The sequence below is a fragment of the Lytechinus variegatus genome, chromosome 2 (genome assembly GCF_018143015.1).
Source record: "Lytechinus variegatus isolate NC3 chromosome 2, Lvar_3.0, whole genome shotgun sequence".
Classification (NCBI taxonomy): domain Eukaryota; kingdom Metazoa; phylum Echinodermata; class Echinoidea; order Temnopleuroida; family Toxopneustidae; genus Lytechinus; species Lytechinus variegatus.
The window spans coordinates 77424736-77451293 of NC_054741.1; the positions used below are offsets into that span (position 1 = coordinate 77424736).

At 35.0% G+C, this 26558-nt stretch overlaps 1 protein-coding gene across 2 annotated transcripts in view; it reads left to right on the top strand.

Annotated features, from left to right (window-relative positions):
* The first annotated feature begins 921 nt into the window (after positions 1-921).
* The window catches only part of LOC121409125 (argininosuccinate lyase-like), a 30739-nt gene continuing 5102 nt past the window's right edge, over positions 922-26558 (top strand). Inside the window, exons 1-10 of one of the 2 annotated variants that reach the window (XM_041600951.1) lie at positions 922-1616; positions 6234-6336; positions 17322-17516; positions 22311-22451; positions 22858-22955; positions 23531-23570; positions 24279-24316; positions 24785-24862; positions 25565-25617; positions 26341-26518. In XM_041600951.1, coding sequence (XP_041456885.1) covers positions 1249-1616; positions 6234-6336; positions 17322-17516; positions 22311-22451; positions 22858-22955; positions 23531-23570; positions 24279-24316; positions 24785-24862; positions 25565-25617; positions 26341-26518 — 1292 coding nt within the window. In that variant the 5' untranslated portion in view covers positions 922-1248. Of the gene's footprint in view, positions 1617-6233; positions 6337-15751; positions 16215-17321; positions 17517-22310; positions 22452-22857; positions 22956-23530; positions 23571-24278; positions 24317-24784; positions 24863-25564; positions 25618-26340; positions 26519-26558 lie in introns of those variants that run through there. The other variant, XM_041600952.1, reaches the window with a different exon arrangement.

Genomic DNA, 26558 nt, shown 5'->3' on the forward strand with positions numbered 1-26558 from the left:
AGTCGGTTCCGCCCTTGTAACACATACACACACACCGGAAAAAAATCCTAGCTACGCCACTGCAACGTCTATATGACCATATTTGGTCAATTAACATTAATTAGACCAAATGTTATATACACTAAATGGATATTGGACCAACTGGTTATTAGCCGGAATGGCATTAGACTAAATGAAAGTAGACCACATGGTGAGTGGACGAACCGATGGTAGACCAAATGATAGATCTTTTACCTTTGTCATGTTTTGTTTTTTACTTTAGGCCTACTATTATTATTTATACGTACGATCTTCCTCTTTTTTTTCATGCCATGTTATCCATACTTATTTCTTCTTCCATCATATATCCCTTAATTATATCATATTGTTGTTAGTTTATTAGACTTCATAATTGTACATGCAAGCAATTCTATTTTTAGTGTGTTTTTTGTCATTGATTAGTTTTAGTTTTTTTTTATTGTTGTTGCTTTTTTAGTTGTTTTGTTTCTTTTGTAATTTTAAGGATATTATATACATGTACACATTGAATACTATTTAGTCATGTACTTGAAACAAAGGAGACCCTAGCCTTACAAGCCTTGCTTTTTCAGGGGTTCTCCTTGTCTTTCTCTCAATACGTAATTAGTTATTTGCTGTGTTTCTTTTTTTTTCTACTGTAACAATGATTTATGGTTAGTTGACTTTCATTTGAAGAATGTGAAATCACACTTGTAAGATAAAATGTATGTGCAGACCACTTATAGAGATCAGTGGTGCAGACAGTAAGACGAATAAATATCTTATCTTATAGATAGACGAGTTGGCAATTGGACGAATTGACATTAGACGAATCGGAAATGAACCGTTTTGGCTTTGGAAAGCAAAACGGGCGAGGTACACAAGATTCTATACTCGGCAGACTTTCGAAATTTGGGTCTGTGTGTGTGTGCATGCGTAGGCGTTGTGCTGTTATGGCTGTTATACACAGCTGAATTGAGGGAATTGAGTTCAGTGAAGAACACTTACTCTAGGGAATACAAATAACTGAAATATTAAAGAGTGACTTATGCTTTGAGATTTATTAAAAGAGAAAAACAAGTTTGTGCTACATCAACAGTCTTATTACACTTCACGTGCATATTAAAAACATTGTAGATAACCCCTCTTTCCTCATAGCGCCTTTGTCCACTGTGCACTGTTCGAAGAAACAAAGCAGAAATCCAAGCGGGCCTTTCAAATATATGTTAGATTTCTTATCGAATTGATAAAATGGAAATTTTTAAGACAAGACGAGGAAAATTTTGTGTTTCTTTTCGTGGATACACTTATACAGAACGGAACAGAGCGAGGGGAATGATTTATTGGAGATGCAGAAACCGGAAAACCTGTTCTGGCACACTCGTCACACTAGCCGCCGCAGTTTCGGCCTCGGGCCCGGAGGGTTACGGCGAGCCCGAGGAGAAGAATCCCCACTCCCACCCGCCCGATATGAACGCCGCAGCGATTGAACGTGTGCAGTCAATAATAAATGAACGTGCAAGGTCTGAACTGACGAGTGTCCCAGATATATATAGACAAGAACAAATGAGGTTGCTTCTTGAAAATGAGAGTGCTGCAGCAGCCCTTCCACCTTTGAAGTAAGCATCCATAGCCAATTTTTACATATCGTACTAGCCTACTAGCTTACTAAAAAGTACTAGCTACTTTATAGTAACTTACATTATCATAGTTCATACTCATTTTAAGACATTAGTCTTGAGGACTCCATGATGATGTCTTTTTAAAAAAAATTGACATAGGCCCTATACTTCTTCATCATTGGAGTCTTGAATCCCTTTCCTAATAAGAGAACCAAGTGAATAAAAGATGGATTCCCCTTGGAAATCCATCTTTTTTATTAAAAATCACATAATTGGTCGTGATCTATTTATTTCTACACCTTCCTACACCTAATGCGTAGGAAGGTTTAAAAAAACAGGAAAACAAAGGTGAAAAATAAAGGTTTCTTACCAGACCAATGTCGCTTAGACTAGCCTGGAGGCGTCTGGGGAGTAAAAAAACATTTACTTCGTGGGCTTACTCCCCAATGACGCCTGGAATTAGATCCCATTTATCTCTGTGTAGGGATGAGACTCGCGATCAAAGTTAGGCTAAATCAACACTTGTCCATTACTTTTGGAGCCCAAATTCACGTAAATGGGCCCAAACCATATTAACCCCCCGTTAGTACTAAATTTCATTTTATTTATTAAATAAATAGTACTAAATTAAAAAAAAACATAAGAGCACGAGCGTAACTTACCCAGTCTGTTTACGTCGCCATTTTAGAATCTTTTGTTATCGATACCAAGATACCACACATGTGTAGAGCTGCAACCTAGGCTTTATAAAAATACTTGCATCGGCTAATAAATATTAAGAATCGTAAAATATTTTTTTCAGTCAAAAAATATCATTTAGCATGTGTTATGATATTTTTTGACCGAAGGAAGTATTTTAAGATTCATGATATCGGCCGATTGAAGTATTTTTTTAAAGCTAAGTTGGCAGCTCTACACGCGTGTGGTATCTTGGTATCGATAACAAAAGATTCTAAAATGGCGACGTAAACAGACTGGGTAAGTTACGCTGGTGCTCTTATGTTTTTTTTTCAAATTTAGTACTATTTATTTGATAAATATAATGAAATTTAGTACTAACGGGGGGTTAATATGGTTTGGGCCCAGTTACGTGAATTTGGGCTCCAAACGTAACGGACAAGTATTAGCCTAACTTTGATTCTTGGAATCACATCCCTACACAGAGATAAATGGGATCCAATTCCAGGCGTCATTGGGGAGTAAGAACACGAAGTAAATGTTTTTTACTCCACAGACGCCTCCAGGCTAGCGTAGACCCCTCGATCCACATGTAATACCAATGTAAACAACGCAAATACAATGGCGTCGACCCTTGAACCGCTTATGTATTACGTACTTCGGTTAGCGATGCTGTTCTGAAGATTGATTTATAGATTAAAATGATTATTTTACAAATAATGAAATATAATACCTGATTATAAATAATTGACATAATACTGCCATTTTGTCTTTCATTTGGTCCACCACCCATTAGGTCAATAATTGGTTCGTTTAACAACCAAATCATCTAATTTCGTCCAATTCATAAATCGTCCAATAGTCATTTAGTCTAAAAGCCAAATGGTTCAATAGCTATTTTGTCTTCAATAGTTTCCATTATACGAGTGGGGGTGGCAAAATGACTTCTACCTTGAAATTATTGCAGATAAAAAATGATTAAAAAAAATCATGATGATGACTAGGCCTACTATCAGGAATGGAATAATACATTACCGTGATGGGTTTAGACTATCGGTAGGTGACAGTGGACCAACTGCAGTTAGACCAAATGGAACATACATGTAGACAGAATGAAAGTACATATATATATACCCTTTTACACAGGATTTTCTTAGCCCCGGATTATCGCTAACCCTGTACTATCCTTAACCCCATACTGTTTTTTTTTTCCTTTTCACACATGCCAAATTTTAATTGCTAACCCCGGATAAGAAATGCTTGCTTTTTACACACGAAACTCGCTAACCCCGGACTAGTGTTTTTTGTCGTAGTACATTCGTAGTACAAGTACTTCACTCGTAACTTTCTTACACATGCTAAACTTTCCTTAACCCCGTACTATAGGTAGGGCTAAATTGCCATTTAGCCCTACCTAAAGTACGGGGTTAAAGGTAAATGCTAGTTTTGGTAACGATATCAAAACGAGTTCGTACAGAATCCAATGAAATGACTACCAAAGTGTCTGTTTGTATAAATAAAACGCATGTGCCAAATGATTCTGGAAGAAATTGCGTAATTGCTGAGAAATCAGCAAATAAGCACAGGATTCGGGTAGAGCGTCGGGCCCGACGCCCTAAGCAATAATTATACATTGTCCCACGTACGCTTATCTGTGTTGGGGATCTTCGGTGTGAACATTTTTCAGCGTAGATTTCAAGATTTCACAAAGTTCAGTTAATTTAACTGTACCAGATCTAGATCCTCGATGATATACTGACAATTAAGCCTTGTTTTACAGACTTTCTCATGAAATCAGTGTTTACTGCAACTACTGGAATTTCTCTTTAAGCTTAGCCCACTTTCGTTTTATACTAGTGATCTTAACCCCGTACTATCGCTCTTTGCACCGCAATTGCTGGCATAACCCTGTTTTTGCAGGGCCAAATAATCACGTACTAAAGGTGGGGTTAGCCCACTTTGCAAAAATGCTGTGTAAAAAGAAAGTGGGCTAAGCTTAACCCTGTACTGTATGTGGGGCTAAATGGCAATTTAGCCCCACCTATAGTACGGGGTTAAGGAAATTTTAGCGTGTGTAAAAAGGGTAATTGACTAAGTGGTCATTAGACCATTTGCCTTGAGACCAGTTGGCTATTGGACTAAATGATAAAAATGGACAAAGTGACTATAGGACCAATTGGCAAAATAATGCAATTAGACCAAATGATTATAGATAAAATGGTTATTAGACCAACTGGCTATTAGAAAAAATGGTAGTTGGACGATGTGGATACTGGATAGTAGACCAACTGATGGTAGACGAAATGACAGAACTTGTTGTGAGTGGACAAAATGGCAGTAAACGAAATGGCAAAGTGTTTGTATTAGAGGTGCTGGTCAGAAAATTGTGAGCGTCCCAGTTTACAGGAACTGTCTCACTTTTCAAAGATTTTCCACACAAGAAATCTAAAGGAAAGTTCATTCACCTGTCAAGTGCCGACACTAATCAAGTGCACAAGTCAGACGGTGAAGGGGGGGGGGGGGGTATTGAGGTCACTGAATCTTTTTTGAGCACTTGATTGCTGTCTTGTGTCCTACAGGAAAAAGTGAGAAAAAAAACTGTCCCCATAAACAAGGACAATCCCAATTTATCAAGACATGATTTGGATATCCGTGTTTTCTGGGACAATCCCAATTTTTGGAGTGGCACCTCTACTGATTGATGAGTCGAGTGGATATCATGCATGGAAAAGTCAAAGAAGCTTGTAAAACTACAAAGGATCTCTTCGCAGTCGTAGATCATGGCAGGGGCAGGTTAGGTACGTACTAAATAAGGGACCTGCATGATATCCACTTGTCAATGATTGGAAGTGCCCCCCTCCCCCCTTGACGAAGTTGTGACTGCCGCCTGCGAGCATGGTTTTGGGGGAGAGGGGTCCTCTAGTTAATAGATAGTAGTTTCAGCAAAGAATTTCATGAGAAAGTCTTTTTAGTCAAGGTTAATTGTCAAGATATACATCTAGATCTGGTACATTAATGTAAACTTATCTTTGTAAAATCATGAAATCTTAGCTCAACATTGATAATTCTGATGATCACTAACTCATAAAAGTATATGGGACAGTGTATTAATATTGCTTCAAAAAATACCAGACATTTGATGGAATTCTGTGCTTATTTTGGTCATTTCTCAGCAGTTATGCATTTTTTTTCCAGAGCATTTTGGCACATATTTTTTCATACATACATACATGTACAAACACTTTGATTGTAATTTTATTGGATTCTGTTTGAACTCATTTTGAGATCGTTACCAAAACTGATATATCTTTAACGTTAGATCTGATATACTTGTTTATATTCAGAGGCAGAAAGTTTAGACAAGATCTCAAGTATTCTTATATTATTCCCACACTAATAAATGAAATACTCTTTTCATGCATCCATAATTGAAAGTATGTACCTTTTTTTCGTGCTTTTGTGCAACTTTTGAACTTCCCCATTTTTCTTAAGTCACCCTAATCTAATAATCTGGCACCCCTATTATTGGTATGAAAATGGTCATAACTTGAAATACAATAACTTTATCAAACTTAGGTATATGTATACACCTTTTCTAACAGGAAATATTATGAAGATACATGTATTTAGAATTAGGTACGGTGCACTGCTTTTATTTTTTATTTTTTCTCTTTGCCTGTATCGTAGTTTGTAGATTTCTTATCAGATTTATTCATTTTTTTTGCAATGTTTAAATTATTACTATTTTGCAATACTAAAAGATGTCATTGATTACTAACTAGTTTTTTCTTTTGGTTGGATGGTAAAGTTACATTATTTAAATGTTCTACTTACTCATAGGAAATGCACCATTTTACAAAACTTATTAAGTTGAATACATTTCCACATTTTTCCTCTACATCTAGCTTTATTCCTGAGATTTCTATTTCTTTGCAGAGCCATGGCAAGTTGTGCTTACAGATCAAGGAAAAAGTCGCTTCCAACACAAATCGCCAATCTCACAGGAATCACAATGGAACAGCCTATTCCTCAGAATACGGTACAATCATGCAGTGTTTTCTCTCCTTTTTTTGTATTTCATTTAATAATTATTTTCTTTATTTGTAATATTTGTAATATACTTATTTCTATATTTAGTATATATCTTATTTATTTTGTGTGGGAAATGTTGGGCCCATTAAGGGTCTTTTCCCTATTAAGGGACCTACATGTACATGTATCACATTTCAAAATAACTGTGAAGGGCAAGTGATAGGTGTTTTGCCTAATTGAATAAGTCTCTGGGCTCTAAACCACAAGACCCAGGGTTCAAATCTCATTGCAGCATACATGTGCATTCTTTCACAAGGCATACGTTTGCCACTGTCCACCCTGGTGTAGTAAGTGGTAGGCACCTAGTTAGAAGGAATTCCATGAATGCTCAAGCACCCAAGTAGGGTAGCCATAAAAAAATCCAGGATAATAGTATGCTATGCTTTTAAACATTGCATTATGTCATATAATTCATGTTGCATTGAATAACTATTATACTGCCATTATTACCATTATGAATATTTTGTATTATTTTGATAATGATAAGATCATGAATTCAGGGTCAAAATCTTGATTTTCTGGAAAGTTAGGAATTCTAAAGTACCTTATCTTTGAATTAAGATTTTAGGTTATTTCATGGACTCTTGACATAATTTTTTTTTGCTTTGTGGCTGATGAGGTTATGTAAGACTGTTTGTTTTATTTTTCACCGTGCATAACAAAAAATAAATTGACAGAATAGATAATAATGATACTAGTACATAGTAGGAACCTAGATGTGTCTTCACACATCAGAAAAAAAATACATCCTGATTATCCAGACGTCAGTATATATACCAAATAAAAATTGAAGAAAATCATTTGATAGATAATATACTCTCAGAGTCCCAGGACATATTATACACCTTTATACACATATACCAGGCTTTGAATTGTATAGCGGGAGTTATTCATCCAAGGTTGGACTGGCATTACCATTTTTTCCTGAGAAAAATAGTGATTATGCCAGTACAACCGAGGACAAATAATAATTTCCTCTATACTTTCAAAATAATATATCCTTCTTTAATACCGGTAAGTTAGAGCAATAGATCTTGATGATCTAGTTTTTGTACTCTTAGTTCATCCTTTTGTTAGTCTGCACCAAACCAGCTCCGCTGACTGACCTACTTTTCATCATTGAGATGATGGAATAGCACATTTTCGACATCATCGCAAAATAGTGAAAATGTTTGGTCATATAATGCTATTTAAACCAATCAATCAGCATACAGGATTTGATTTATGTGGGATATAATTCTAGCTATGAAATCATGGCAAATATGTTCATTTAATTTGCAGTTTTTAAGGTGGGAACTATTTTTGTCTCATCTCCATAGCAGAGCAAGAAGATACGCGCCGTTTTTTATGTGGTGGCGGTGTCAACATCAAATCTTAACCCAGGCCTGCTTAACCTAAGGTTGAGTTTTTGAAATGACATCATAACTTAGAAAGTATATGGACCTAGTACATGAAACTTGGACATAAGGGTAATTAAGTATGACTGAACATCCTGCTTAAGTCTCAGGTCACATGACAAAGGTCAACGGTCATTTAGGGTCAATGAACTTTATCCTTGTTGGGGTTATTTTTTGAATTTCCATTGTAACTTTTAATGTTTATGGAGCTTCTGTAGTTCATAAAACTTTGACATAAGAGTATTAAAGTATCACTAAATATTCTGTCTGAAGTTTTAGGTCACATGACCCAGGTCAAAGGTCATTTAGTCAACTTGATCCATGTTGGGGTTATTTGTTGAATTACCAGCATAACTTTGAAAGTTCATGGAGCTAGTTCATAAAACTTGGACATAAGAGTAATCATGTATCACTGAACATTCCGTTTGTTTTGTCAGTCACATGACCAAGGTCAAAGGTCATTTAAGGTCTAAACTTTGGCTACATGTATGTTGGGGGTAATTGTCATCATGATTGAAAGTTTATGGATATAGTTAATGAAATGTTGACATACATGTATATGGGTAATATGAAGTATCATTGCTCATCTTGCACTAGTCTTAGGTCACTTCATTTAGGTCAAATGTCATTTATGGTCAATGAACTTAGTATTATTATGAATGGTGTTTTTGTGAATTATTATTTTATCAAAGTCAGCACTGCTGCTATATTGAATCTTGTAATGCAGGCGAGACTGCCAGAGGCGCTCCACTTATTTTACTCACTCGATGCTTTAACACACTGCCATCTTTTGTTATTTTGTTCCTCCAAGTTTGTCATTTTCATCCATCAATTAGTCCATCCCTCCTTTAAATATTTTTCCATCTGTCCATTCAACCATTTATTTATCACAATTTATCTTCTTGTATTTTCTGCCATACATGAATTCATTTAGCAATACCGTAATCCAAAAATAATGTCCAGGGAAGCATTTTATGGACATTTGTTGTCTGACAATCAGATCAGACAACTTCCCTTGGTTTAATTTGCTGAGAAGCATTAAATTACTGTGATAAATTTCAATGATTAAACAGGACTTGTCATTTTCAGGTGTTTTATCATCTAGTTACATGTTTATTAGTGAAATGCTATCCACGAAGTGTATAGTGAGATGGAAATGTATTCATGGAGAAGGGGGCCTGGTCGAGAGTCAGTAAATTTTGAGGTTCTGGAGCTTCTGTTAATGTTTACACGTATTAATGATATTTCATTAACTTGTCTTTTTCCTAAAAAGTTTATTTCCAAGTATCATATATATAGGGGCGATTCCACGGTTACTCACGTTACATTTGGAGACACCTTGACTCATACTTGGAGCTGTAACTCCATTATTATTGATAGGAACTAAACATCTCCTTATCACAACAAAGTACACAGTCTGACTATCCTTCGTATAAAAACAAAACTTGGGAAATTCTATTATGCTCCTGGAAAATCTTTGGAATGTGTCGGTTACTCACGTTACATGATTTGGACATGCATAAAATGAAAAGTCGACATAAGTGAAAAGTCTCCTCATACAAGGCTTTTATGAAAGTTGATTATATCCATTTCACAGAAGTATATTAGGGAGACAAACTTTGTATATAATTAAAAAAATAAAGAACACATGGTTTTTACTTGGGGTGCAGATAATATGGTTACTCACGTTACGGTTACTCACGTTACATTTTGTCCATGTATGGTTAACAACACACATGTCATTAAAAATTCAATGTGTATAAAATTCATTGCTAGGAACATCTAAAAGAGATTTTATACCAAAAATTGGAACAATTGGAGCTTTATTAGGGAGTAGGAGGGAAAAGTACGATTTCGCTTACTAATTATGCATAAATTAGCATAATCGCTTAATACCAATTTGCATGAAATAAATTACTGTATAGTATTGTAGATTATGTCCAAGACAACCTGCATGCAAATTTTTGGCATGATCGTGCGGCCAATGGCCGAGATCTCAAGGGGGGCCTGGGAGCCCCACCCCCCCTCCCCCACCCCCGGGCCATATCAACTCCCAAAATACCCCGGCCTAGATAGGGTTACAGGTAGGGGCATTCAATGTGTTTTCGAACACTCTTTAAAGTTTGGTTAATCAAAACCAAGTCTTACTAATGCACTCTCGCATTGTGAATACTTCTACTAATATTCAATTTTTTGTGTGATTGTATGACCACTGATATTTTGATGAACAAAGAGTCGCATCAAAGAGATGTACCCTCATTTTGCTTTTAATTAATCAAAAATAACTTCACAACTCACCATGAGAATTAAAACTTGACATCCCACAGAAAATGTTACCGAACTGAATAATTTTTACTGGTTACTCACATTACATGATGGTTACTCACGTTACAAAGTTACTCACGTTACAGTTTTTCTTCATCATTTTTATAAAAAAATCGTACTTTTTAATGATTTTGATAGTCATCACTGTGTCAAAGATTGTTTGAAGGAAGAGAATTTAAAATCCCACCAATTAACTGTGAAGAATTTTTCTCTCAGAAAACAAAGTCATTTTTTTGGTTACTCACGTTACATCACCTGAGCAGGTTGCAATGTTCATTTTTGAATGAGTACTACAAATTTACTTGAAAAGCGGTTGTGTATTTTAAGTAATTTGACTCTTCTAAACTTCAGAACTATGTAAAGTGGTATGTTAATGCAACAACAAAATGGTAATATGGCATATTTCATTTTTCACTGTTTTTCTTGTATTTTGGTACACAATGGAAGACACAACTTTTGACCATTTTTTTCCAAAGTATACATATGAAAATAAACTTTTTATTTCTTGTTCCTGAAACTATCATGTATGAAGGACTTAAAGTATTAAAAAATTCAAGAAAATATTGAATTTGAATTTCTAAGCTCATGTCCACCAACCTGTGGAATTGCCCATATATATATATATATATATATATATATATTACAAAGTCGAATGACATGCTCAGAGATTATGTGAAGGTTCAAACAAAGAAAAGTATGAGAATTCTGTTAATAATGTTTTTTTAACAAATGTTCAACCATAGAGCTTTCTCAAGTTAATGACAAATTTATTAGCTGGCATCAAAATAATGCATCAAAAATTTGTTTTCCACAGAGTTTTTTAAAAATATTTGTCTTTGTTTGAACCTGTTTTTGGTGGTGAAGAGGTGTCCCAGTTGAGAGAGATCTTTGATATTTGTGATTTTTCTGAATTGTTTATTTGCTCTGGCTATTTTGATTATGGTTTTTAGTGGATTACTTCTGATTGATGTTTGGCATATTGTGTTCTTACTTCATTATGGACCAATTTACAATAAAAAAAAATAATTGATAACATTAAGTGATAACGATGTAAGAATGCAAAGGACGATAATGTCTCAATGAGATTCCCGATCACCCTTTGAAAAAATAATCAATTTGTTTAACTTTATTTGTACCAATTTGCTGATAAACATTGGATAGGTTTGGTTCGGAGTCATACATTGTATAGGCCATTTTTTTAAATATGAGTTGACATATCATGCTTGCATAGGCCTAGGCCCCCTAGCACTCATTGACCTCATTCAATTTTCCTGTAAAATATACCATTACCATAGTTAAAGGTATTCAGTTATTACAAAAGTGTGATTTGGCCAGAAATGTGTATTAGTGTTTGTTGGTGAAATATAGAGTCTCAGATATGATTGCTTTTCTAAATTTGATTAATAAAAACGAGATCATGTTTAGTTTATCGATCACCATATTCCAATCCGTGGAGCTCAGCTCCTCTGATTTGTGGACATTTTGTGGCATGGGTGAATTTTGAGTTTCAGTTTGCACTAGTTACGAATAATTTTGAAATGTGGCATAATAATCGATAATACCAAATATTCTTTGTGCAAGTAAATGATCGTTTGAGATTGAGATTCTCGAAATTAAATTAGTTTGATTCTTCAATGAAAATCTCAAAGCGTTTTGTCTGGAAATCAATTTTAAACGGTGGCGAGGTCTTTAAATTTTGTTTTGGATTATCGCGGCGCTAAGGTAGCTTTTTGTTTTTATCAGATCGTATCAGACCACTCGTGGAAATAATATTGATCGTAGAATGTTCTTTTTTTTTCTTTTTTTAATGGTTCAAAAACTTTTGCGATCAGTAATTACAAAACGCCTATCCAGTATCGCGGTGTTCGTAAAGGATCACACGACAGTTGGAACGAGGTATTGGGGCGGACAAAGAAATTTAAAGGTATAGTCATTTTGCCAAATGAATTAAACGGGGTTATTCGGCCAAGATATCTATTATTGAATCTATTCTTTCGTATTCATCCTTTCCTATTTTTTTTTTCTCTGAGTAATTGCTGGCGGAGGAATTATCGTATTATCGGAGGTAGTTATAGCGGGAGTTGTCGGCAGAGAATTTGTCAATAGAGCAAAATAATATCGGCGGAACACAGTCAGACTGCAGGTCCCAAGAAAGTGGCTTCTTTCATCCAAGTGATATTCATGACTTGAGATGTTTTGCATATTTAATGAGCTTGATGCGAACCAAAAGACCTCTTTTCATTCGGTCATTGCTGCTCTAATTGTGCATCGAATTTCATGAATTTGGTACCATTGTAAAGAAGAATCATTCTTTCAGGACATGTGTTTGGATTTATTCAAATATTTTGTAATATAGGTTAAAATTTTGATCTCAAATATGCTACAAAATATTTTCACCTGACAAAAGCTGCTATTTTCACACTTTATTTATGTTTGAGCCTAAATGATTTTTATATCATGATAAAGCTGAATATGTAAGCTTTGAAATGATATAGGTTTCAAAATAAGAATTGGTTTAATCATTTTCATTTCCAAGTACATAAAGCAGTTTGAAAACAAGAATAATGCACTCTGTTGGTCAAAGATACCACCCAGTGGCAAATTCCAACGGTTCCAGTGCCTGGGTTCATTTCAAGGTCACACTTCCCATGTGGTAATCTCCTCAAATACCCCGCGTCTGTTGTTCTGTGAACCTTATCCAGCCAATCAGGACTCTGGATTTCATGCAAGTACAAAAATTCAGAAATCTCGTCTTGTACCTTGGTGGGAAAAGTGTGATCTTGACCCGATTAAAAGGTGCCGCATATCAAGAGTGGCATTGTGAGAAAGTACAGAATTTCAGCTTTATGGTGATATAGATATCATTGAGGCTCAAAATAAAAAGTTTTGCACAATTTGCATAAGAAAACAGAGGTAGAAAATTCAGTTTTGAGGCACATTTTCAGGCCAGAAATTTACTTGTTTAAACCAATATGAAAGAGTAACTTTTACTCTATCTGATGGTGCAATAATTTCATTTAACTTGAGGTTAAAACAGGTAAATTGTTAGAGAAAGAAAATCTCACGAATCACGAGATTTTGCAAGGGGGAGAATTCAGCCACGAGATGATTTGGATGAATCTGGCCTTTTTGCTCATTAGCATAGGGACCTGCGGTCTGACTGAACATTAATGTTAGTGGCGCAGTCTCAGAAACTTATACACAGTTTCGGACAGTGGCGATCATTGACGTAGCCATTATGCGGATCCAGTGCATGCATGGCGAAGCAGAGATAAGGGAAAAAATTGCTTACCCATGATAAACAAGGCTGTTTTTCTGCAAGTTTGTATAAAATGAACATAATTTATAAATGCATAAAAAACAATACATGTCGTAAATAAAAAAACAAGGAATTATAACACACAAAAAAGTACAAAAGGCGAAAAAAGAGAACCAATCTAAGATCTTAAACGGATGATATTCAAATTATACATGTATAGCAGAGCGAGACTATAGGCGCCGCTTTTCCGACAGTGGCGGCGGCGTCGTCAACATTAAAATCTTAACCAAAGTTAAGTTTTTAAAATGTCATCATAACTTAGAAAGTTGATGGACCTCATTCATGAAACTTAGACATAAGGGTAATCAAGTATTACTGAACATCCTGCCTGAGTTTCAGGTCACATGACAAAGGTCAAAGGTTATTTAGGGTCAATGAACTTAGACCATTTTGGGGGTATCAATATATCAAAATCTTAACCAAGGTCAAGTTTTTGAAATATCATCATAACTTCTTAAGTATATATTGACCTAGTTCATGAAACTTGGACATTAGGGTGATAGTGTATTATTGAAGATCCTGTTTGAGTTTCAGGTTTCATGACCAAGGTCAACTTCACTTAGGGTCAACGAATTTTGACCATGTTGAGGGTATTTGTGGAAATGTCACCATAACTTTAAAGTTTATATATCTATAGTTCATTAAACTTGGAACAGAAGAGTAATCATGTATTCCTGAATATCTTGTGCTTGTTTCTGGTCATATGACCAAAATAAAGGTCATTTGGGGTCAATTAACTTTTGCCGTGTTGGGGTCATTTGTTGAATTGGCATCATAACTAAGAAAGTTCATGAATCTACGCATGTATTCATGAAACATTATAGACATAGGGTAATCATGCAGGTATGAATGATTGTTTTGCATATCATGGTCAAAATCATGTTGGTTCAGTTGAGTATTTTTTATTATCATATTAGTGTTTTCTTTCGTGAATAATTATTTTATAGCTGTTTTCAAAGTCAGCACTAATGCTATATCGAATCGTGTAATGCAGGCGAGACTGTCAGAGGCGTTCCACTTGTTTAAAAACAAAATATGGCTCTGCTTTCTTTCAACTGTAAAACAGGGGGAAGTCGGGTATATGTTGGGATATTAATTCCCGCTCTTATAAAGCGCGCAGCATGTTTCATTGGTATTTCAACGAAAATTATCTCATCAAAATTATTTCAACCATGCAACTACACTGTTATCTCTCGTATAAAATGATGTATGTTTTGATTCATCGATCCAGGAAGGAAGACAAATTACGAATAAACATATATCTGATCATTTGGACTTACTGTTTTGAAACGGAGAGAACAGTCTTAAAGCTGAAGAAGCGTCCCGGATCGGATCGACGTGAAACTGTTTCAAAACATAGTCCAAATGATCAGATTTCTTTCTCGTATATATGCGCATGATTCGAAGTCAGTTGAAATGTGTATGATTAGATTTAAAAAATAACCAGGAGTGCTCCAAATTGGGGGAAAAACAAACAAAAGCACGTGAACAAGTGAACACGTATCATTTTTTTGGACCCAATTGTTTCCATTATTCTATCTTCATTAAAATATCCAATTAAAGGCACAGAATATAAGAACAACGTATTTATCTCAATAAACCCAAGCGCGTGGCGTGAGTTGATTTTTTTCTTCAGATTTAGACCCAAGAACGGGACTCCCTTTTTGTGATCAAGAACAGGATTTTTATCCAAAAAAAGGTCTTCAAGCTCGTCGGGGGGGGGGGGGCAGGGGGCTATACGCGTATGGCTACCAAAGCTTCTTGGGGGAAAGAAAGAGTAGTGGGGGCAAAATATAGGCAAAGAGGAAACAAGTCACAACAATTACTGATTTATGAACGAGCTTAGAAGATGATGGGCATCATGATTTAAAATGAGTGAGGCACGCGACACTCAAGATTTTTCCTGGACAGGACAGGGCGCTCGGTAATAATAGAGCTGCACCACGATTGATGCTTCTGAATAGGGCCACCCTCCCGTTATTTTATTAGTATTTTACTGTTTTTAGCAGAAATAAATTTAAGTAAAATCAAATCAAGTTCTAGGCCATAACCCCCCCCCCCATTAGCATTAATTATAAACCGTTATTCCCCTTTAAAATTCAGAAATGCTTAAAAAGCATACACATCTTGGATGTTGATTCCCCGGTTGATTCTCATTTGGCTCATCAGTTGTAATTAGCCCTTGGTGGCTAATTGGCCGTAAATCTTGCAAGTGACTGTGTTTTCTTTTTGTACCACGCCCCCCTACGTAGAGATTTCATCAGCAGCTGATCGATATCCAGAGTCCGCTTGCAGTAGTAAAGCGCAATTTAGCTTCCGACTGTACTGTATGTATGCAAGTCGCTGTCGCGTCGGCCGCTAGCAAGCGCGAGCTACACCGGCCGTATAGCTAGATAGCGGTCGAGTTCATCGCATCGTGTGCCGCATAGCTCGCCGGCGCCGCGCTCTTCAAAACAATCTCGAGGGCGACTTGCACTTGGGAAATATTTGAGGCGGAATTTACTAATGAAGCAAAGGATTATTTGTTGCAGCTACCGTACTGAATTCTGTATAGATTTTTAGAGAACATCGTTGCCGGATTCACATTCTTGCTCAATGTTGCTTGTTGAATGTTGTTTCCTGCTTTAATACTGTGAACTGAAACTGAAAGTGCGGTTGAACTTGATCGATGTTCTAACTTCTACTAGGGCCTAGTGTGGATATATTTGGGAAGGGCATTTTGTTGTATATTCGTGATTTGCAATATCATCAGTACCACTACCAGTGATGGCGGCAATGGAAAAGGTGAAGTAAAAGGGAATAAGAATAGAAGCGGATCTATGTTTTTTCTTTTGTTTTTTAGTTGACCCCTCTACCTATTAAAGCAAATGTAATTCCATGTAAATACATCTGGGAAACCTGAAAAAAATTTTGGTAAAATGTGGACTGGTACATTACTACTCTTGTAAATATACTCAAAAGTATATTGTCATTTGATTTTCTTAAATCTACAACGCATTTTGATGAATGTCAGTGTAGTTTGGTTCGGAAGGGGCAAGTAAAGAGATGGATGTTTACAATTAATTCAAGGCCAACCTCAACCTTATCTAAAAAGCTAAACCATATGATTAATTACAATAATCATGAAGATTTTTTTAAGGGCAAAATGAAAAAGTATAGCTGGTTTTGATTGTTCATAGAACAGTGAATTCATCATGAAGCATTGAAGAATAATATTTGTTATACAGATTATCATTACCAGTAGTAAATTACATAAGAAATAGTGAATGTGAGACATCAATTTTTTATAGCCCATTAATGTGCATACATGCATGTAACTGTTTTGTGATGATATGGGAAACTTTTAAAATGAAAAAAAATTATTAGATCTTAATTAAGTTTTCAGTGTGTGTGTTTTTTTTTCTTTAATATGATTCCAAGGCGTATATTTGACATTTAGAGCCTCATCATGAGAACATTTTTCAGTTTGTTTTTCTATAAACTTCAAGTAGAATACTCATGCAGTTTAGAAAATGTTTATAATTTTTTTCTGTTTTCCTGAAGGTACATGTGAACTTTTATTAGGTGACTGTTGCTTTTCATTGTTATTGACTTTTCTTTTGAAAACAATATACCTATTTAAATGTCTATAGTTTTGTAAATATTTTTTACTTTGCCTTATCTATCATGACTTATCAACACATCAGATATGATTATCACAATATCATGTAAAGTTTACATATTGTGATATACATGTATATCTGATGTGTTTCAAAATGCAATAGATATGTAAAAGTAGGGGAGAGAAAAAAAAAAATTACTGTGTCGTTTACTTCAATGCAATCATCAGCACAGAATAATACAAAAAGTTTATATTTTGATTGATTTTAATTTCATTTTGTAATATAACAGACTGGTAAGCTATGGGGAGGGCGTTTCACCGGCGACACTGATCCAGTCATGGAGAAGTTCAATGCCTCGATTGGTTTTGATAATCGCATGTGGAAGGCTGACATAGAGGGCAGCAAAGCTTATGTAAAAGCTATCTGCAAAGTTGGACTGGTCACAGAGGAGGAAAAAGATATGATAACCCATGGTCTTACACAGGTGAGTATCTCTGTTATTAATCTCAGACTTGGGCCTTTTATTTAATGCCTTCAAGAACATGGCCATCCTGGCCTTGTTTGCCCCCCTTTTTGCCTTTGAAATTGGTAGTATCCCATTTGGTTTTTAGGAAGCATTGTGCCATTTAAAATGGCCTAATACATGTAAGGTATTGAAATGTAAGGCCTTTGTTTATTCATTGTTTATTTGGGTGCGTCGTGGTCTAGTGGTTCTGACTCTCGCCTTTCGAACAGAGGGTCGTGGGTTCGAATCCTAGCCATGAGGTGGTTTCAAACCGCCTCGATCACAAGAATCCCCGTTAAATTACAAGAACTTTTAAGGCTAAAAAATACCCCTTAATTATTCCTGCATTCACACCGCCCCGAAACACATCCTTCGGGATAAGTTCCCGAAGTTACGAGCATGCGCAGTATGGTCTGATAAGCAGGCAAGGTGCGGGATTCAAAATCACTAGCCCAGCAGCCACCCACGCCGCCGCGCCCAACGACACGCTGGGATAAAAGTTCCCGTAATTTGCTTTCACATTGCCAAAATACCTGCGACCTTGGAAAATCCCCACGAAAGTTCTCGTAATTTCTCCAAGTACCTACTATTTAGCGGGTATTTTCTTTCGGGGAAATTACGCGTAGTTTGCTTTCACATTACCAAAATACCTGGTATTTTCTGATCGGGGTAAATTTCCCGATCAGAGAATACCTGGAATTGGCGAATTTCGAGGCGGTCTGAAACCACCCATGGCGTGTTTTCCTTCAGCAAGAAATTTATCCACACTGCTGCACTTGACCCAGGTGAGGTAAATGGGTACTGGCAGGAAATTATTCCTCAAAAAGCTGTGCACACCAGAATCGTAAGACTAGCTTAGCCTGCGTAATATGGGAGCGCCTTGAGCACCTAGCAAGGTGGATACATGTACATGCGCTATGATACAAATCCAATATTTATTTATTTAAATGATAAGCACTTGCTGGCAGTGTTTGTTCTTGTACACCATTGCTCATGAATATTATTCCACGATCCTCGGTATTTTTATTCTGCAACATTGTTTCATTTTATTTTAATGTGTTGTAAAGAAGTGGTTCAGATATTTTCTAAGCTATGGTAAGTTATGTTTGCATGCCTGTTTCTGTATGTTTGAAATATTTTCAGAGGAGATTGTGCATTTCCAAAATATTCTACACCTTGCTAACCAATTGCACTAATCATGAATTTAGTATGTTTGATATGTGGTTGCTTGTGTTGTGAAGAGAGCTGTTGATGTCGGGAATCACAATTTGATAAAGACCATTTGGTTGTGTAGGAAAAAAAAGAATCTGTCGCATATGGTACTTACTGTTCATATGATGGTGTACTCACTGTGAGAATGAACAAGCATGTTGTATATTACATTTTGCTTTCCCTAGATGTTGTTCTGTAATAAAATTTCCAGAGGAAAAAATACCGGAAGAACTCTGGAAACTATCTAAAAGGGAGCACTGGAAATCCCCATCAGATTTAGGCAGTAAGCTGTGAAAGTATCCTTCGGAAAAAAAATGATCATTTCATTGTAGGTTTTCTTTTGAGATCTGCTTTACTTCCCCTTATTGAAGAGTCCATGCTTTCATATGATTTTTTTGCTTGCTTTCATTGTGAAAAAAAAAACAGTTTTACAGAAGTAATGAGCTGTGTTGCAGAAAGAGAGAAAAACGATTTTCAATGTACAATATTTCTGTTTTAAAAGGTAGAATATGTCTACTAGGGTCTGGGGATATAGTGTTGTGCATGGTATTCCTTTTTTTTACTCAACAGAAAGCAGAAAAATATAATTTTGATTTGTAACTTTTACCCTGTACCAATGTATTTCTTCTGAGTACCTTACATTTGTACTGCTGAATGCTGCTTGTATCTCAGTCCTGTCCTCAGCCAATTTTCTCCTGTTTTTATCTGGTAAACAGACCTCGCAATCACTTGATTGCTCTCTGGCTTGCCTAAAATTAGTCTCGAGTGTATGCACAGTTTTAAAGGGGCAGCTACGTATGCAATCTGAAATTGAATGCAGTGCCTGTGTACTGCATTGTACTACTAGTGGATGATAAGAAATAAGAATGCATCCCAAAATATATTTTGATTACATTTCAATTCAGATCAGAATATTGAATGAATTTGTAATTGCTATCATAGAATTTCTTCAAGTATGTGTTTTCTTCAAAATGATAATGCAAATACCGAAAAACAGATTAAACATAGGAAATGAAAACGAAATCTTTATCGGTTTGTTTTCAAATAGTATTGTTCATAAATTAAAGGGATGGTCTGGACTGAAAATATTTATTTATATCGAAATAAATAGAGTAAAATTCACAGAGCAAAAGGCTGAAAATTTCATTAAAATTTTATAACAAAAAAAAGTTATTGAATTTAAAGTTAAGCAATATTTTGTGAAAACAGTGATCGTCATGAATATTCATTAGGTGGGCTGATGATGACACAACCCCACCTCCACTTTATGTTATTACGTGAAATCATAACTGTTTCATTATGTATTTTCATTTGTGTATAATACAAGTACATCTCCCTGATAATGAAATAAGTTGCAGCTATGAATATCTAATGCACACATGTAATCAGTTTTCAATCCAATGTTTTAAGTTTTTTAAGGAAAACATTTGAATAAGCCTATTTTTCATACATAAATACAAAAGAACAAGTGGGGATATGACATCAATTTGCTTTAATATTGAATATAAAGGCAAGCCTAGAACTATTTCACCAGATTAATGCAAAATTTTAAAATGTCCTAACTTTGTTTTTCCTTGTTCGATTTTGATCAAATTTTCAATGTTTTTCTCGTCTGATTTTTCTTTATCTGTTCAGATCATATTATCCTCAGCCTGGAGTACCCCTTTAACATATTTGTATTAATTTCAGATAACACAGATTTTGGCATGGAAATAATCTTTAAACAGTAGCAGCAATCATAAAATTCGAAGCCATACATGTAGTTTTTCTAATAATAACTGGTATAAAAACATGACTAGATATCAGTTTTTCTCAATTTTATATCGTATAGTTAAATGATATGCAATCTGAAATTTGAATGCAGTGTCTCTGTACATGTATAATTTAAGAGTAATTCTGATTTTGTTACTTAGAAAATCAGCTTAATTTAGTAAAAAAAAAAAGAAGAAGCAGCAATCGTATTTTCAAGTCATTATTCACTATCCCTGATTGAATAGTATCCGTGTGTGAGTGTGTATTGAATGATAATTTCAAAGTCTTGACAGTCTTTCACTTTAAAGGGGAAGTTCACCCTGAAGAAAACTTTGTTGTAAAAATAGCAGAAAAAATAGTTTAAAAATATTGGTGAAGGTTTGAGGAAAATCCGTTAAAGAGTAAGGAAGTTATTAAGTTCAAAATTTTGGATTTGTGACATAAACGAGCAGCTGCCCCATGTGTTATGTAATATAAAATGTGTATGAATTTCAAATTTTGTATGGTTCCTGATGACTTAATTTTGTTTTCTTTTCATGATCGGGTGTGAAATGATTTGTCTATTGATATACAAAAGTTACAGTGAAAACCATTGTCAATTTTCTGAGAAAATGACATTTCATTGATATTTTACCATTCGCTATGTAGGAACGCTGCTCGCATATGACGTCACAAATCAAATAATTGAAATTCTAATAACTTTTTAATTATTTGATGAATTTTTCTCAAACCTTCGGCAATATTTTTATTATTTTTTCTGCTATTTTTACAATAAACTTTTTTGTCAGGGTGAACTTCCCCTTTAAGCAAATATGTACATACAGCTGATTGAAATCTGCTTCTCTTGGGTAATAGGAGATTGGTGCAGTCCAAGCACGTTTCAAACCACTCAATCCATCCATGCCAGATGAAACAGCCTCAGGGTAGCTCATTCTCTCAATAACCCATTATCATAAATCTGATAAACAAAGATACAAGCTAATGTTATATATTACTGAAATGTTGCAACTTGATGAAGAGGGGGCAGAAGTGCACTTCTGTATTACATATATATGTTTGATGTATGATTTATGAGAATTTTTTTCATAAAAATAGGAATATTGTGATTTCACTCGTACTTATTCAGCTTCTTTATGCTGTATGTGTTATATGTGTGGCTATGAGAGAGTTAGCATAGGATATACATACATGAGGGTGACAGGCCATTTCTCCCTCACGAAATCCAAAGTCGCCTCTAAAATTGGGAAAATGGAATGCTTTGGGGCAAGCATCTTTTCTAAATCCACCCCAATATCTGCCACAAACAATATCAATAAAGAGTAAGAAAATCAATATTCTACAAATCACAATAATGCTTTTACAGCATAATTTCTCATTGGGGGGGAAAAATAGACCTTAAATCAGAGAAATAGCATGAAAATCCAGCCATCGTGACAATGTGGCAATAAATAGCCATGCCCCCCTTAAAAAAATATTTCCTACCTTTGGAGAGTGTAGTAATATTTTGTGTAAAACATGATTTTGTAGAATTCTTTTTGCTAGGAATATTATTGTTTTGAAATATTGTAGATGTACATGATTATTCACTTGACTCTTATGTAATGTACCTTTGCCATTCCATGATTATAAATTAATTAGTAATCTCTAGAATGATCTGTGCTTTGACTATTAGGGTGAGATTTTTACTAGAGGTCTAAGATATCTCATTCAACTTGCTTCAGTTTCTTTTATTTATGGCAAGTTTACATTGTCACTTGAATCAAATTAGAGACTGGTAACATGTTTTGTATGAACTTCATTCTGCATCAGGTAGCAGATGAATGGGAGAAGGGACAGTTTACAATAAAGCCTGGAGATGAAGACATTCACACTGCCAATGAAAGAAGACTCAAAGAATGCATTGGACCAGTTGCAGGAAAATTACACACAGGCAGAAGCAGAAATGACCAGGTAAACATACATGTAAACAATATCTTAGACTCTCAGCATCTGTAATTACAAAAAAAGACGATTTTATTATTCTATGAAAATGTGATGATCACATGATTAAAAAGGCGATAAGATTTAATGTTCGAAATTAATTATTTTATGAATTATGCACAAAATGACAAATTAAAATCGAGGCATGACATACAATCCCAACTCTTTCTGCTTTTTACATACACAAAATGGAATGTTAAAGTAAAAATGAATTACATAAAATTATCTGAAACTCTAAAATGTACCGGTACAGTAAGTTCTAGCCATATCTTGATTACTTCAACTTACAAGTATTGTGATTTCAAACTTTTTGTGGATATTTATTTACCTGTACAGTACTTTAACAATGATCCCAAACTTTTTGTTCTTTACTCAGTGTGCTACTGACATGAGGCTATGGCTGAGAGATAGTCTAGAATACATGTACCCGATGGTTAAAAATCTCATCAATGTACTTGTACAGAGAGCAAGACAGTGAGTTATTTCTATATATTCATTGTAACTAATGTAAGAACCCATTTGCATCAAGAAATTTTTGATACCCTTTCAATAAAATGCATAGGGTAGCGCTGTTTTGTATGTGAATATTGCACTCCTGAAATAGTGTGAACATTATTGAGTGAAAGACATTATGATTTCCATATTTATAATTATAAGGACCTCTTTAGAAGTTTACATTGAAAATATTAGATGGACACTCCTAGACAAATCCCATGTTGCATTATTTGTTTACCCATGAGGATCCGTTTTGGTTTCAAATATTTGCATTATTAGCGTTCTGTTTTCCATGCATGTATTTACACTGCACATCAGGTTGAGATGCAGAGAAAAGGCTGTTTATGTTTTCATGTTGCACATTTTAGCAAGGTATGTGTTTTAATACTTGAAAAAAATCCATCGACATGAATATCTTACTTTATAAAATGAAATCCTTCTGGACTCTACTAACATGGCTACTGACTACCATTTTTTGCTCTTTCTCCTTCTTCCTCTTCTCATATCACTCTCACCTGTCTCCATTCTACTATAATGGTATGCCTTCTGTACAGGGAGGTCGATGTACTGATGCCAGGGTACACCCATATGCAGGTATGTGTAAATGTATTCACTAGAATGTACATGAAGCTTTAATAATGAGATAGAATAAATTGAATACCGGTACTCCTACAAAATGAAAGGAAAACTAGAAAGAAAGTATTGCTGCATTATTAATAGAATTTATAATAGGTGAATAATTAAATTATGTACCAACTATGTTTTAAGACTGTTTTAGCTTTCATGTACTATGGACAGTGATTTTCTGTTTTACCGGTAAATAACACTGAAATTCTGTTTTGTTCTTATTCTTTTTGTTCTTAGACCATTTTTTTAAATGGTAAATCACGGTCTCTAATGTACAAACAAATCATACATAGGTGTTGCAGCTCATATTTTTGAGGTGGCAAGAAGATCACAGCCTGCCAGTCTCTTTACCACAACAATTGTTGTGAATCCCCAGGTTAATGTCTTAAACCTTTGTGTTATTTGTGTTTGTAACAAATACATCCAAGAAAATTGGGGAGGATTTCTAACAGTTCTTAAGACTGATATGTTTATGTAGTCCATTTAAGAAAGGCCCCAATTTTCCTTTTTTACACTATAGAGTAGTAAAAAATGATGCATTTAGTACCTTATTTTATGTGTTCTGCAAAGTATTTGCCTCCTTAGATCATTACCTTTGCATCAAAATTAAAGGCCTGTACAATTTTATGAAGTAACTTTTATTAGAAATGTTTTATTGTTTTTTTTTCCTTTAAGAGAGCACAGCCGATCAGATGGAGTCACTGGCTTCTAAGGTTAGTTGATGACACCTATTTTATCAATAAAACCGCTATTAGGAAGTGCATATTTGTTCACTGGCATTAATTCATCTTTCTTCACACTTCTTCTACTGAAAAGAAGTAGAAAGAAATTCAAGAAGAGAGAGGGAAAGTATTTTCTATGATGTTACATGATGTTGCTCATGCTTTTTTTAATACTTTGAAAATGAATTATAAAAAAAGTTACTAGTATGTTAATGCACTGTGTCAACAGGGATTGAACACTCAATACCTTTAAATGTGTCTTTGAAATTTTAGTTCTGGATATTAGGTAGACTATATTGTAGACTTTGTAAGTTAATTATTTGCAGCAGTGTATTTCATGTTTCATTTTACTTTTTCTTGACGATTGTGATGCTGTTGAGTACTTTCTGACGCTGTTGAGTACTTTATTTTCCACACCTATTTTTTCACCTGAATCTATGTTTTGTTTCTTTGATTCAGTCATGGTTGGGCTTTACAGAGAGATGCTCAAAGATTAAAGGAGCTACAAGCCAGGGTCAATGTCATGCCTCTTGGAGGGTAAGTCAAAATCATTGGACCTCGTTCCATAATGACTTGGCATGAGTTGTAGGTCACATGATCAAAGCCAAGCGTTATTTAGAGTCCGTGAACCTTGAGCATGTTGTGGCATCAACATCTAAAACTTAAATCCTGGTTAAGGTTTGAATTTTATTCCATGAAACTTGTGTAATGGTTATCAAGTATCAGCAACAGGTTATGTGATTTCAGTCATTAGGCCATTATCAGAGGTCACTTGGGGTCAATATACTGGTATCAATTAAAAGAAAAATTAAACAAAGTTGAAGATTTTAATTTTAAGATACTTTTGAAATCGTAAGTCTTTATTCTTTCAATTTGGATACAGTGATTGTCAGATATTGATTATATTGTTAGGTCACTGGGTCAAGTTCAAATGTCATTTTAGGTCCAAAACTTGGATGGATATTGGTATTTTGCTAGTTTCATAGTAAGTTGGAATATCTATTCATTTCCTTATATTATGAAGCTTGTCTATACAAATTATAAAAGTTCAATGGTTTTGAGATCACTGATCTTGGGATTTTTTTATCAAATGAATGTTGTTTTTGACAAATTTCTTGTTCTAACTTTTATCACGTACTGTATCGTTTGTTGTTGCGTTCATTTATTACTTTAGAGCATTCTAGCTCTTGGTATTTCCATTCGTAACTGATTATGTTTTGTTGTACCATTTCATTATAGAGGTGCTCTTGCAGGAAATCCATTCAATGTCAACAGAGAAGTCCTTGCTCATGGTAGGCAGATGTTTTCTATTAAACTTCTTAAATTTGTATTAATATATTACTTAAATTTGTATTACTATATTGCTTAAATTTTTTGCAACATGTATGATGCTGAAGATTTTAATGTAAAAGATTCGTAAGAATCTTTTAAGGATGTCCGCATTGATTATGAGCTGGTCCTGTTGACTGCAGCCATTGGCATACTATTACCCCCTGTGACCTGCTTCATGTATTAAAAGTTTGTAAAGTATACATTATCAATATTACTGATTATAGGAATATGCAAATCAGGGCCCCAATATGCAAGAGTTGTGATGAATTAAATCAAACTCATAGTGAGATTGATCTAAAATCCATATCTTTAAAGGTTCTGTCACATCGATCTATGTAAGACTTGTGGGTGAATTACGGGGGTGACTAGTTTTGTCACCCACATTGACATCTCGTACGTATCTCACACGCAGTAGAACACGCAAGTCTGATTTGCACATGAAAAGTTATGAACATGCTCAAACTATGTGGCAACTCACCCGCAAAACTTGCATGGGATAATGTGATGGAGCCTTTAAGTACACAATTTCAGATCAATTACAGTTTGAATTTCATTTTTGAATCTATCCCAACTTTGTACAATGAGGCCTAGGTATTGGTGCAAGCCAATACATGCAGGTGCTCAGATAATCTCTATTTCCTTCTGTTGGAGTTTCAACTTGTTTTCCTTTATTCACCTTTCAGATCTCAAATTTGGCAGCCCATCGCCCAACAGCCTTGATGGTACAAGTGGGCGTGACTTTGTAGCAGAGTTTCTCTTCTGGGCTTCGATGACAATGGTCCATCTAAGTAAGGTCTCTGAAGATCTTATCCTCTATTGTTCCAAGGAATTTAGCTTTGTCAAGCTAGCTGATGCTTACAGGTGAGTGTAAATGTTGAATATCCTTGAAAAGTATTTATAT